At 36.5% G+C, this 15,016-nt stretch overlaps 1 protein-coding gene across 1 annotated transcript; it reads left to right on the top strand.

Annotated features, from left to right (window-relative positions):
- Positions 1–4,800: 4,800 nt before the first annotated feature.
- Positions 4,801–14,264, top strand: LOC121865226 (signal peptidase complex subunit 3-like). The gene is made up of 4 exons (XM_042364581.1): positions 4,801–5,071; positions 9,767–9,929; positions 10,689–10,792; positions 12,379–14,264. Exons 1-4 carry the CDS (start codon positions 4,929–4,931, stop codon positions 12,509–12,511), a joined length of 543 nt encoding a protein of 180 aa, XP_042220515.1. The 5' UTR covers positions 4,801–4,928; the 3' UTR covers positions 12,512–14,264.
- The last annotated feature ends 752 nt before the right edge of the window (positions 14,265–15,016 follow it).

The raw sequence follows: 15,016 nt of genomic DNA on the forward strand, positions 1-15,016 counted from the left end.
AAACTGATACGGTTGTACAGTAGGTTCACAGAGCATACTCGTGTGACCCCATGAACCGCCTTTACGCTTGGGTCTCACTCTAACCTGAATCAACCTACCCAGCATCCCACTACCTCAACGTAATGTATCACTTGTCCATGCTTGTTTGAGGGGCTGATCAGCTTCCAGCAGAATTTATGAAACAAATGGGTAAGAATGGACTAAAATGGCTGACTAATTATGTAATTCTATATACAGTGCTTCAAAGGAGACTTTCCCAGTGATTTAAAAAAAAAATCTAAGTAAGATCTTCATTCGCCAGAATCCCTCAAACCTGGAACTCTCTGATAGCCGGAATTTAAATTTTCTCGGAAAATCGTTCCCAAAGTCGAATTTAACCGGAAAATTAAAGCTCTGGGAATGATTTTTTGAGGGGCATATTTTCTGGCATATATTCCTGATACCTGGAAAATTCCTGGGATGGGGGAGTTTTTTCCTGGGTTTGAGAGATAAAAATCGTGCGCATTTTCCGGAAATTCCAGGGATGGGGGATATTTTTCAGAGCTCAAGAGATGATGTAATGGGCAATTTCTGGAACTTCCGTGAACATTTTTCTGTTAGCCGGAAGATTATGGGGATGAGGGATTTCTCCGCTTTGAGAGTTGTTCCCAGAAGTGCTCTGCACCAATTGTTCTGGCTAACGGAGATATCACTACTGCTGTATATGTATTTTTACCGAAGAAGCCAGGAGCCTTAGAGTGCACCCAGTTTAGAACAGTAAGCTTAATAAGTCCTGCCTGCAGAGTTGTATTAAACATGATTTTAATTAGAATAAAACTTAAAATAGAAAGTGAGTTATTTGAAGAGCAAAATGGATTTAGAAAGGAAGAAGTTACTAGAGAAACTATTTGGTTTGAGGATTTTGAGTGAAAGGGCTTTAGAGGTCCAAAGAAATTTTTATATCTGCTTTGTTGATTTTGAAAAAATAAGCATTAATGAAGTGATATTAGAATTTTATAGAATATTTACTGGCAACAGGTAGCTACAGTGTTAGTAAACATTGAATTTAACTAATTGGTTAGACGGAGTAAGACTGGGCTGTGTTCTATCTACAACATTGTTCAGTAAAACACTTTTATGAAATATGAGGGACACCTCCCAAGGTGGGACGGTCTACCACATAAAATGAAATGAGAAATCATTTCTTAAACAAGGGATAATGAGGAATAATATCCATGAAGATGGCATGTAAGTGTGTAGCAGAGGCACCTGGCCGACTCGCCACTCAGTAGCACTCAGAGTGGGCGAGGCTGAGGTGTGAAATATGTTATTGATCAACTCATAATTTGGGGTAGATATACTTAATTTTCTGCTTTTTCTTGTACTCTTGTTGCCTGCACACACATTCGTTCATACAGAATGTGCAAACAAAGTCAAAAAGCCGTTTTTTTTCTAAAAACCAGTTTTTGTGATATAGCTCGGAATGTGACGCTAAGCAATGTTACCTAGGTATGTTAATTACTAGCCAACATACAGGCAATTAAAACATCTAATAATTACTTAAGTAATATGAGGAGGACACGTCGCTACCTGGCATTTAATTGCAATTCTCAAAACCCCCTCCTACACCCCCCACCATACGCATCATGACCTTCATCTCTTGCCTCAGAGCGAGCAGTAAATAAAAGTCAACTCTCGAGGAGTGGAGATGGGCGGGTTATCGGCGTCGCATTCCGAGCTATATCACAAAAACTGGTTTTTAGAAAAAAACGACTTTTTGTTCAAGCTGGAATGCGACGCTCGGCAAGAATACCCGAGCAGGAGGTGGAAAGGGAGGTGACTTTCCATACAAGGCTCTGCTGACTTAGGTCCAGATTATGTTATAAACCGTTTAGAATATTTCCAAAATTAGGAACATTTACCGGAAGGTAAAATGTTAATTTACTCAAGAAGGATACTCACTTTATTCTGATGAGGAAGAAGGTCCTGGTTGTGGAGATTGACTAGGTGGGAGAGGGGAACCCAGCACCACCACATTTGAAGCATCTTTCAGAGATAGATGAAGATAGCTGTCTTTGAAAGTTTTTGAAGATCTCCAAAAGCCCATTTCCTTGATCTGACTGTGACTCATATGCTGCAGAAAGGCCACAGACCCTGCATATTTCCTAGTGTCATGTGCTAAAAATTTCTTGCCAAGGTCTGCTTGATTCACTAATTGAGATAAGGATTTTGTCATTTGACTAGGAGATAATTTCTTACCATCCCTTGAGAAAACATAGGGGCCTCGATTAGGGAATCTGGTTAACCATCCCTGAAGATTTTTAACTGGGCACAATAAATGAGGAACCCTTGTTTCATCCATTAGACATTTTATCCTAATAGGTTGAGCTTGGAAATCTTCCCTTTCATTTTTTCTTAGGATCTCCATAGGAAAAAGGATCACATCCTTGTCAGAAAATACCAATAATGATGGATTATTGGAAATTGAAATCAGTTCACTGATTCTCATACCTGTTGCTATTGCTAGAAGGAAAGTTGCCTTCTGGAGTAATTTATCCCTGTTCAGATTTATATTGTAATAAGGCCCCATAAGAAGATTAGTAACTTTTTCCAGAGACCAAGGTGGGATTCTCTTGGGTCGAGGAGGTCTCTGAATGAAAAAGGACGATCTTAGCATTTGATATATCCTTGGATTCAAAGTAATATTAAAACCCCAAGCCAGCGGGTCAACCAACGCTGATTTATAAGATGCAATTGTCGATTCTTGAAGGCCTTTAACTCTGAACAGAAATTCTAAAAATTCTAACACAACTGTTTCCGGTAATGATTCTGGAGTTGTTCACTTGATAAATTGTTGAAAAAGATTCCAAGCTTTCTCATATTGAATAGAAGTTTGTGGTCTATGACCTGCTAATACTTGGTTAGCTATATTGGAATTACCCAACAACCTATTTAAACTCCTTTTGAGAAACCCCAAGCGTGAAGTGCCAAGGATATCTCGAACTGAGAATGTAGTACCTGGTCTAGACATCCTTGTTGCAATTGTAGCGGATTCGGGCACCAGTCCAGCAGATCCAGGCACCAACTCTGAAAAATGGCAGATGAAATTCAATGTGGACAAATGTAAAGTACTTAGTCTACGAGATGTAAACAGAGAAACCAGACATCAGATGAACAACGATGTTATAGAGAAATCCGACTGAGAAAGATTTAGGAGTAATGGTAAGTAGGAATCTTAAGCCAAGTAAACAATGTGTATTTGATCGAATCAAGGCTAATAAAGTACTTGGGTTCCTACAAAGGAGTGTTAGTTACAAGACTAGAAAGGTTATCCTAAAACTATATCCTGTGTTTGTGAGACCTCACTTGGATGACGCAATTCAATTCTGGTCACCGTATTACAGAATGGATATAAAATCCCTAGAAAGGAGAATGACAAGACTAATCCCGGGCATTAGGAACTTTGAGTACAGAGACAGGTTAAAGCATCTTAATTTGCACTCCCTCGAGAGACGTAGAGTGAGGGGCGATATGATAGACTCATAGAGGTTTATAAATGGAAGTCAGGGCTAATCAATGGTGAAACAAAGGTACTCAAACTATCCAACCAGGAGCAAACTCGTAGCAATGGCTTTAAATTAGACAAATTTAGATTTCGGCACGAGGTAGGTAAACATTGGTTTGGAAATAGAGTAGTGGATGAATGGAACAAGTTACCAAACACCATCATTAACTCGAATACGCTGGATACCTTCAAACATAGGTTGGATGGATTTATGAGCAATAGGGGTTGGGTGTAAATGGGAGCCAATCAGTGGCGAAGAGAATAAAAGTAAAAACTGAGATGTTTATAAACTTCAATTAGGTTACCCCTTGCCTGTCCAGAGTATAAGCTAGGCAACTGCAGGCATTCTAATCTCTCTGGGTAACTGAGGTGTCGTGGTGTAATGGTAAATGTCTGTGAGTTTGACTTGACCTCGCTCACAATCTGCATCTGGAACCTTTTTAGTCCTTCTACACTGTTAGAAGTGGTGTTCCTTGCGTGGTAATACTGACCCGACAGTGAGGTAAAATGGACCCAATAAAGCAAAGTAAATGGTCCCGATTAAGTGAGGAAACAGTGACCCGACAAAAAGGTTACCTACAGTATGATCAGTGGTGTAATGCTAAATGAAGAAGTGAGGGAACGCATTTTAAAAATGTTACTCAGAAGCGGGTGGGACAATGAAGGGCATAGCGAGCTCATACAGCTGGGGGTCATGGGGGCGCTGTAAGCCCTTAGGATTTTTTTTTTTTTAAATCTGACCACTTCAGGAATATTTTGAGGCCATATGCACTTGATATTAGAATATATTACAAGATTGAAGATACAATATATCCAGTTTCATTACATTGGATATACTATAACATTCAGTACAATCAATACAAATAGGTAACAACTGGAGTGATTACACTACACACATCAGCACATATGGATGGACTAGGCAGCACAACATTGGGTTTGTATCGTAATTAGATGGTGAATGTTTAGATCAGAAGTTTGTTCCCAGACCTTTTCAACTTATTTACCAACTGACAATTTTGTGGGCAGCAAATTATATACATGTATAATCATGCTGCAAAATCTCAATGTCCCAAAGTTTATAGGCTAGCATTGCCACAGTTGAAGCTAAAAGAAAAGAAACAGTTAATAATTCTTTCTCATATTTGTTCTCATATTTGAAATAGTGAGGGAGCGCCATTCCGCCTACCAAAAAAAAAAAAAGACTATGATATTTATAGACGTAAGTAAGAATTTAAACCTGGCGGGTGAGGTTGAGGTGGCGGGCGGCAGGAGGCACCAGTAACACGTCAACAAAACTCTGACGTGTAGCGGCATCAGTGGTGTCCTGCCAGCTGGGTTTAGATTATACCTCACTACCCACGTATTGATACAGATATTAAAGAAGATGCATACATTCCTGTCTCGGGTGAATGCTGTGAGCGCCTTCAGCCTGAGCACCTTAGCAGCACTAACCTTCCTGTGCTTTGCCTCCACATTTTTCATCAACTACACCGCGCCTGTCACTATCAACGCCGCCAATATTGTTCTGTGAGTATAACTTTAAAGAGCTTTTGGTGATATAAATGAGTCATGTGATCTGTTGAGAAAGATAACTAATTTAATTGGTAATATCTGAGAACAGTACTATACCACCAGAAGGAGTAGTTCGATTACGTTCATAATTTCCACATGTTCTTTTAATTGTGGTAAAATTATTGTTTCGGTCATCCACCTATTTTGAAATTGGGTAAATTTGCATCAGTGCACACAACTCTGTGAGAAAGTCAAAACTATGCTTTTCTAGTGTATCTTTGTGTTTTGATTGGCTTTGACCTTCATTTCCGTTGGAAATTGCCCGTTTTTTAGTTATAGGGGGTTTTGTGTGGGGCGTTTTCCGACAAAAATAATGGCCAATCGAATACAAAATACACAAAAAAAACACTAGAAGAACATAAACCTGACCTAACCTAACTAACTCACCACATGATGGAATCACTTATTTCTTACCTTATTGGCCTGGTTCTGGTTCGTCGTTGGAATCTGAGATTAGTGCAGGTTGTTGACTCTGATTCTCGCTTAACGGGGGGTGTAGGCGGGCAGCTTCTTCCAATGATTCATAAATAAAAGTAACTTCAATGGCACTTTTCTAAAAATGTTCTTTTGTAATCACTGACAGCGTACAAACACCAACGTCTCTTCTTTGTCTTGGAAATAAGGAACGAGTTACCACAATACACCACATATGTTAGTCTTGACGATATTTACATTCGTTCTTACACTTAGGACACTTTACTGACGTCGGGAGAACACCATGAGATCTAAAAAATTATATAGCATGCTCGTTTTTTCCAAAAACACGTAATCAATTCCTAATAATTGAAGTGACACCCATCGCAGACTTCCATGGTCAGAAATGAATTTGAATTTCGAAATATGAGACCCAAAATAAAAATAAAATTTGATTGGGCCAAAAATATAGCGAATTAAACCACAAATTTTAATTGGTGGCCAAAAAAAAAAAACCTTTTGATTGGCGGCGTGACGTGTACGGGAATGCATGCGTGTGACGATTTACGAAGGAAACACGCGGTGCGGGAGGTGAGGTAATGGGTAATGGTGGAAGATTATTGGAAGAAAATAGAGAAAGATTTGGGATGCGCTAGCTCCGTTATTATACATTTGCAATGGTGATGTAATAGAAGAAAATTATCTTATAATTAGACATTTTTCGAATATGATAATAGATTTGGGGTAGGAAAGTTGTGTGCACAAACACAAAACTACCGGAAATTCAAAACACCAAAACAACTGTGAATTTATAGTCTTGCACCGGTCTTTCTTTTGCTGTTATAAATATGTATTTCGTAATGTTTAAACAATTCTAAGACATTTTTCTTTATGATATTTCCACCGGAAATTAAGGATAACCGAGACATTAATTTTTCAATATTATTACATTCGCTCGGTCACAAATTTCGCCATGTCTTGTTTACCTTTGGCAGAGTCTGACACCCCTTCACGCATCGCTCCTTACCTCCGTCTTCGCTTCTTAAGCATCTACAGCGCATGTGCATTGACGACATTGACGACCCAGATGAACCTTATTGTTTTTCAGATTAAGGTAAGATGTGAGGGTATGAACAAAAGGGAGTCCAGGGGGGTGGAGCCTCCCTGGTTAGGTTAGGTTAGGTTTTGTTGGTATTTTATTTGTGATTTATTCGAAAAAATCCAACTTTTTCCGTTATGATGGGGGGGGGTTAAAAAAAACTAATGATTTCCAGCAGAAATGAATATGAAATTCGTTCGAAACTCATCAAATACCAAAGGAAACACCTATTTTTAATATTAAAATAAAGACCGGTGCAATATTACCTACGCCGCCAAAAGTAAACAAGACATGGCAAAATTTGTGACCGAGCGAATGTAATAATATTGAAAAATTAATGTCTCGGTTATCCTTAATTTCCGGTGGAAATATCATAAAGAAAAATGTCTTAGAATTGTTTAAACATTACGAAATACATACAGTATTTATAACAGCGAGAGAAAGACCAGTGCATGACTTTAAATTGACCCCAAAAACCATTGGAAAAACTATTTCAACCTAACCTAAACTAAACAAAACTTAAAATCCTAAAATTTGTCAATTTATGATAGGAGCCAGGTTTCGATTTTTCCATAAAAATATGTTTTTCCTATGGTTCTTGTTGTGATTCAAACGAATCTGACCTTTGTTTCTGGTGCTAACCTCCCTAACCTAACCAAACCTGGCTACTATCCTAAATTGACCCTAAAATTTGCTGGATGACTGAAACGATAATAATACTCCAATTTTAATTATTTTTCTTTTTTTAGTTTTTCTGTATCTACGATCATAAATCACCAGTAGTGGGTAGGGCTTGAAGGATGAGGGAAATTGCGTCAAGGAAGTTAGGCAAAGTTTGGGGTAGTATTGTTGTTTCACTTCCAATTGGAGTAGAGCACTTTTGGGGTTAATATTCAGCCATTGGCTGTCCACAAGTTTCCACTTATCATTATTATACAGACTCACTTTCTAGAAAAAACTAAACATGACTTCATATAATTTATTGTGCAAATCAATATTAATGGAGTACTGTACTTTATATCACAAATTTCTATGCATATATTTCTGTTCCCACCATGTTTACTGAAGCTATGCTCCTCACTTAGTCACTTGCCTCCCCTTGTTCTCCTCCTTTTAGGTTAGGTTAGGCAAGTTAGGTTGGTTCCATTGGTACGAGAATAGTTTTTGGTGTACTTTACTCAAATCTGACCTCCATTTTTGTGCCAATTAGCATTTTGTGTTAAAAATGAAAACTAAAATTTTTTGCAAAATGGCTAATTTACACAAGTAATGAAGGTCAGATTTGAGTAATAAAACACACACACACAAAATATTCTCGTACCAAAACCTGAGGACAGTGAATGGACGAATATTTACCATTTTGGGTTCACCAAAAGTTGTATCTCGTCAATTGCAACAACTTTTTCTAATACCACCTCTGTAGCAAATGGATACCTGGTAATGACTGAGGTGGTAAATTCACGTAAAATATCGCGCTGCCATCAGGTCTGATGCTATCTCTACAAACTCTGAGATTGTGACTATGAGAGACATAGCTGTTTTTCCAAGAGTTAAAATGTTACCATCTAGGTTAGGTTAGATTTGGTTAAGTTAGGATAGGCTAGGCTAGGCTTTGGTTAGGTTAAGTTAGATTAGGCTAGGTTACATTTTGGTTAGGTTTTGGTTAAGGTTAGGTTAGGTTTTGGGAAGATATTGGAAGCATAATGTGTTGTCTAATGGTAGACCCTGCTGCTATATGGCATCACAAAAATTGTGACCAAGTACCAAGTTGCTGATCTAACTTTCTGCCTCATTTACATACAATTGCAGGGTCTCAATTGTTTCTCACTCTTGATTTTTTTTTTCATTTTTGTATGTCTTTATTATTATTATTATTATTATTATAATTATTATTAATATTATTATTATTATTATTATTATTGTTGTTGTTGTTGTTGTTGTTGTTGTTGCTACTATCATTATTATTTTATTATTTATATTTATATATTTTTTTAATTATAAATTTTATTTATTATGAATTATTATTATTACATTTTTGCCCCTCAGGCTCCGATGTGGGTCAGTGACTGCTGCCCATATTAACCCTTAAGCTCCGGGTTAGGCTGCTGGTAGCACCCCCCCCCCCCCGTGGGGTTAAATCGAGAAAAATTAAATTTTCCAAAAATAATTTTTAACCATTTAAAATGATAAAACAAAAAAAAAATAAGTAAGAAAAACTATATATTGACCCTCTAGAAACTTCCCTGGCTGCACGGAGGGAGGAGGAGGGGGGGGGAGATAAGGAGACTTGGTTTGACAGCTGAAGCTCGTGGTCACTCGGCACTTGGCAGCTATTTTTAGCTCGCCTTTGTGCCCAAAGTGGCCAATAATGTATATATTTACTGATCTTAATACTTATTTGCTATAAATAATTCATTTAGAATATTTTATTTGCATAATTTTTCATAAAAATGTGCTCGGCAACACTCACCAGTCGGTAGCCAGTCTGTCTGGCTGTCTTTGTGTTTGGTAGAGCAAGTAATGCATAAAATAATAATAATTCCACAAATAAAAACATTTATAACATAATCATAGCATTATTTTCCAGTAATACTACACTACAACTACACCACTTTTATCAATATTACTTTGATACAACATGATAAAATAGACAAACAATGAAAATGAAACAAACAAAAGAAGGTAATTATGTTCAGGAAGCATCCCTGTGGCCAAGCGTGTGGTGTGAAAGGCAAATAGTCACACTGGAACCAGATAACCTGCGCTGAGCATTTAAACAGTGGCGGGAATAGGCGCGCTTTCTTGAACGTCACCCGGGGCGTGCTGGTCAGACATTCTGGAACGTCACCCGGGGCCTAAGGGTTAAAAGATAAAGTAGAAAAAATAAAATCACACAATACCAAACAACACTTGAGAGCCTAGACTGGTGGATGTAAATAAAATTTATGGGAGGGCAAGGATGCCAGCCTCTTCAAATGGTTGCATGAACTAATTCCAAGACAGCCAATCACAAATCATGCCAGATTACAGAGATTCTACTTATATTTTTATTGTTTTATTTTTTATATATTCAGTACTTGATTATTGGAGTGGAGTGAGAAGCTTTTGAGTTTCATTTTATTTTGTTTATTCAACAGGAAAAATGTACCAGAGTATGCAGTGTCAAGAGAAAAAAATGACCTGGGAGCCCTTCGCTTTGACTTATCTTCTGACTTGACTCCTCTTTTCAACTGGAACACGAAGCAATTGTTTCTTTACCTCACAGCAGAGTATGAGACTCCCAACAATAAGGTTAACCAGGTTAGTGATATAACACATTTGTTGTCAGGGGAAGATTATATAGTTTTTATTGGTGAAAGCAATGATTGAACTGGGTAGCTTTTTCCATTGTGTGGAAATTTTAATCAAGACACGACTTCTAACTTGTACAATACTGTACCGTATATCATATCAGCCGGTATATATACTGGTGGGTGGCCTTGGAACGGTCACTCACTCTCGCTCCCTGCTTGAGCACAGTTCTCCTCACAACATCAATAAACTGATGGACATAGCCTGAGTTTTCCTGTACCCAATACTACAGCACCATCGACCTCTAAGCCAGACAACACACACCTTCTCTTTACAGCTTCACAGACCTCACTGAACATGTTACTAAACATATTTTATTATTTAGTAACCCTAAAGGTTGCCAGAGAAAGGATTGGTCACCATATTAGACCAAAACAAAGTGTAGGTAATTTTATATTTGTAAGAATATGTATGGGTGTAACTGCATCTTGGGAATGGTACTTCTGAACATCTATACATTTCACTGCAGCACATAAAGTTATGGATTCATTCCAGAGTTGCATTGTATTCCTATGTTCTTTGTAACCTAATTGGATTATGACAGTTTAGACATGTCTACAAAAGGTTTTTATTTATTTATTAACTTACTTATTTATTTAATTTATTTTAATGTGTTTTTTGTATCAGGAGGTCCATGTCACCACTCATTCTGTCTGTGTGCCTTCATTTAATTCTGAAAAGTGGTTATCCTTAAGTTGGGGATTTCAGGTGGTCCTGTGGGACAAGATCATCAGGCGGGGAGATGCTTCACTGGTCAGTCTCAAGAATCAACACCTCAAGTACTACTTCTGGGATGATGGCAATGGTCTTCTGTGAGTACACTCTTGTTATACAATACGCACAAAAATCTATATTTTTACTTTTCTTAATACTATACATTTAATTGTTTTTAATATCATTGGTGGAGATACTGTACAGTCTGACCTCACAAATTCGTGTCTCTGAAGTCGATTTTTTTTAACAAATCCTTGCATTTTCACGGGGTTCCTCAATTACTGTGTTTATTGCTTGTCTGTGTTTGTATGAGGAAAAAAAATTACAATGCTCTAATTTGACATAAAAATAAAGAAAATATATATATATATATATATATATATATATATATATATATATATATATATATATATATATATATATACATATACACATACATACATACATACATACATACATACATACATACATACATATATACATATACATACATACATACATACATACATACATACATACATACATACATACATACACATACATACATACATACATACATACATACATACATACATACATACATACATACATACATACACACATATACATACATACATACATATATTACATATATATATATATATATATATATATATATATATATATATATATATATATATATATATATATATATATATATATGTGAACGTTGAGGAATGTCACCTGGGGTCACGTAGGTGAATGTTGAGGAATGTCACTCGGGGCTTAAGGGTTAAATATATCTCGAGTTTTCATCATTATCAATGTCTTACAATTATCTTCCTTGCTTGCTTGGGTTAGCCTTGATTACCTGTTGGGTAAAACCAGAATGAGATGCCCTTCCTGCTCAACACTGCAAACCTAGGGCACCAACTCAGAGACCAGAGGATGGGTACAGCTCTGAAGACCCACTTGTCATGTGGCATGTTGAAGCAAAGACACCTAGACAACCTTTCTAACTTCCACCCACAGGGTGGGAACAGTAGCAAGGCAGGGTTTCAATTCTGAGATAATCAAAGGCTACCCACCTAATTACTGTATACAGTATATACAGGGGCATATATTCATAAATAAATTATGACTTTTGTTTCATGTAAACCTTTTATGGTAGTGTATGTGATGTGATTTAAGCAAACTGGTCAGTTTAGTATTTTTAAGATATTACAGTTTGAACACGTGTAATTGTAGTGTTAGCCCAACTGATTCAAACTAATTTTTTGTCCTAGAAGTGAATGTAGATATGAATTTAAAGGCCTAATATCTTCATCCAGAATACACTTTTATAATGTAAATAACAAATGTTGTAAATTTTATATTACCTGAAAATGTTAAACTGTAAAATAGAGGTACTGTACATGAAAAACAGAGTAAAAATACGTGAAAACTTAATAAGGTCACTATGATAGACTGTGCAGCTCTGAGGTGTGGGAAACACCAATAACCCCATCCAGTCCCACGTAAATTGGCTTCTTTGTTATATTTACACTTTCATGACCAACTGAACAGTTTAATACATTTTTCTCTTGAGAAATTAGAGAGACAGACACTTTTCTCTCTTTCATCTTCCCTCTGCAGACACCTGTAGTTGTTGTTTAGTGATGGTAATTGAAATACAGGTGTATTAATTTTGGTGTTCTTGTTTCAGGGGTCACAAGAATGTAAGTCTGTCCCTTTCATGGAATATTATCCCCATTGCTGGCACTCTGCCCACTTGGAGTGGAACGGGGACCTACAAGCTGACCTTCCCTGCTGAGTACACCCAGGGTAGGACCTACTAGCTTACAAGGATATAAAGGAATAACAAGTTTCATGGACTCTGTGAGTCAGAATCAACCACACAGTTAATCATAAATATTCCTAAGATTTTTTTATGAAATAGTAACAGTGTACTGTAGCTTTCTAAGGTCATTTGTTCTCTCATATGATTGACAGTATTTCAGGAAAACATTTATTATGCCTAAGTTTATTTTGAGAAATTGGAGGTGTCAGAGCTTTTTATTATTTGTGTTTAATAGAGAAATAGGGGAAAGACTGATATAAAACTAGCGAATCAAAAAGATGGAGTGGAGAGATAGTTATGGAAGGTTTTTTCTCAGATATGCAAGATATGGCAAGTAATTAGCTATAAATTTCATGTTATACACATTGTAGCAATGTCATAAATATTGGGTGTAATGCAATAAATAACAGTTTTAATAATTGTAGTTCTTCAGATCCACTGTAACTGTCAAATATTTTGTAATGTCACATTTGAAAAATAAAAAAGATAGGTTTTGAAACTATCAAGTCTTTTTAAACTTTAATAAGTTTCCTGAAACATAAATTATGAAGAAAGATTTCATATAGAGGTGTAATCTATACAATATAAATCTCATTGGTAAACTTTTCTGTAAATGTATACATGTTTACTGTATAGACCAACATTTGCTCTGTGTATTTAATTTCTGAATATTCTAGGGTAGACTGCAAGAGTTGTCAGCTTTTTCTACCTCACTCTTGGCATTGGTATTAAAGCTATTCAGTTCATGATACAATAAATGATTAAATATCATATTTAAGTAGAGGGAACACTAAATGTAAAATTCCATTACAGGTAACTCTAAAGTTGTATGTAGGAAAACTAACAGTTGCTAGTAAAATTGGACATGTAAGGGAAACTAGGTACAGAGTTTTGGTACATGAAAACATGGGGTTTTGTTAGTCACATATATTTGGACACATTGCATTCATCTGGTAAAATTAGACACAGCCTTTAAGAAGTTAGCCATTAGACCAAGAATTTATTGATGTATCATTGGTTTTGTTTGTCTGCTATATTTAGTAGTATTGCTGTATTCCACTCTAAAATATTGATTACTAAGACTGAGCTGGAAGAAGTTGGTTATTTTGATCCATCATAAAGTAGATACCAGTACAGCTAAGATTAATGTGTACATATGAATATAAATCTTTTGCTTTTTCATAAACTTGTTACTGCTGCCATATCAAGCTGTAGATCTGATGATCATTGTCCATGATACTCTTGAAAATAAGTTTGTTTGTAGGATTGTGTGTATTTCATATTTGTGAGAAAAACAAATGATGGAGCATTGCTGTATTAAGTGAATGTATTCTTTTGCTTTATATAACTAAAGACATTTTCTTTTGTTATGTAAAAAAGGTTGATGTATTATTGTATTTCATACTGTCATAAATGTGCTTTGACTGAAGAAAATCAAAGTATTTTGAATAGTTCCGAGTGAATATCAGTGTTTTGGGTGATAGTTAATTCTGTACATATAAATAGTCTGTGATGTTGCTTTTCCATATAATGAAACTTTGTTATAGTGTGTGTGAATTGAGAAAAACTTACTGAAATAGGTGATGGGAAATATTTGTTAAGGCACAATTTTAGGGGAAAAAAAAGGATTTAAAAACTGTCAACCATTCGGGTATTTCATGAACACAGCCACTTACTGGAATGATGTGAAGGACTTCTTGTTTGATGTGATAGGTATCTGCCTATGTGTCTTATTAAAGTGATTTTTCAAATATTTTGTTTTATTCCACTTACTGAAAAATGTGATGAGAATTCTATGAATATTATTGATTATGAGGTCTTTGTAATTCCTAGTAATTATAAGTCACTCAGTTTTATGAGATCCAACTGGTGAAGGATATGTTAGAAAATGTCTAACAGTCATAGTCTGGAAATTGTAGGTAGGGGAATACATGCCCTCTGAATGGGCAAGCTGCGGAAATGGTTGGTAACCCTGGTTGTCACTTCGTCAGCTGTATAATTAATTACATACCTAGTCAAACTTTGTGATGTCTATAATCACAATCCTAATACACCAACATATCACACACATGCAAAGAACTTCAAATAAATACAGGGCGCACTCCCAGTGTCGGTGGCACCCCCAGGGGCCCTCTTAGAGGCGCTCCCTCCTTGGAGCCCTATAGCTTACTTGGTCGTGGTGACGTATATATTACATACGTCCAGCAATCCCTTACTTAACTGATTGGTGGACTAAAACTTAAATCCACCAAATTACAGCCAATAGGAGAACGGAGCAGTCAGTCAGCACAACACCCCAACTTAAGTTTTCCTATTGAATAATTATTCTCCCTTACATTGTTCATGATGTGAAAATACTGGAAATGCGATGGGCGGTGTATTTATTTGAAGTCATATCTCCCATTGTTCTAAATAGTGAAAAAAACAACTGCCCCCAGGAGCCCTCCTAGGATCTGTGGTGTGCTCAGGAGCCCCATGAGCCCTACTAGGGGCGGTGGCACCA

The sequence above is a fragment of the Homarus americanus genome, unplaced genomic scaffold, assembly GCF_018991925.1.
Source record: "Homarus americanus isolate GMGI-L3 unplaced genomic scaffold, GMGI_Hamer_2.0 scaffold18547, whole genome shotgun sequence".
In the NCBI taxonomy this organism is placed as follows: Eukaryota; Metazoa; Arthropoda; class Malacostraca; order Decapoda; family Nephropidae; genus Homarus; species Homarus americanus.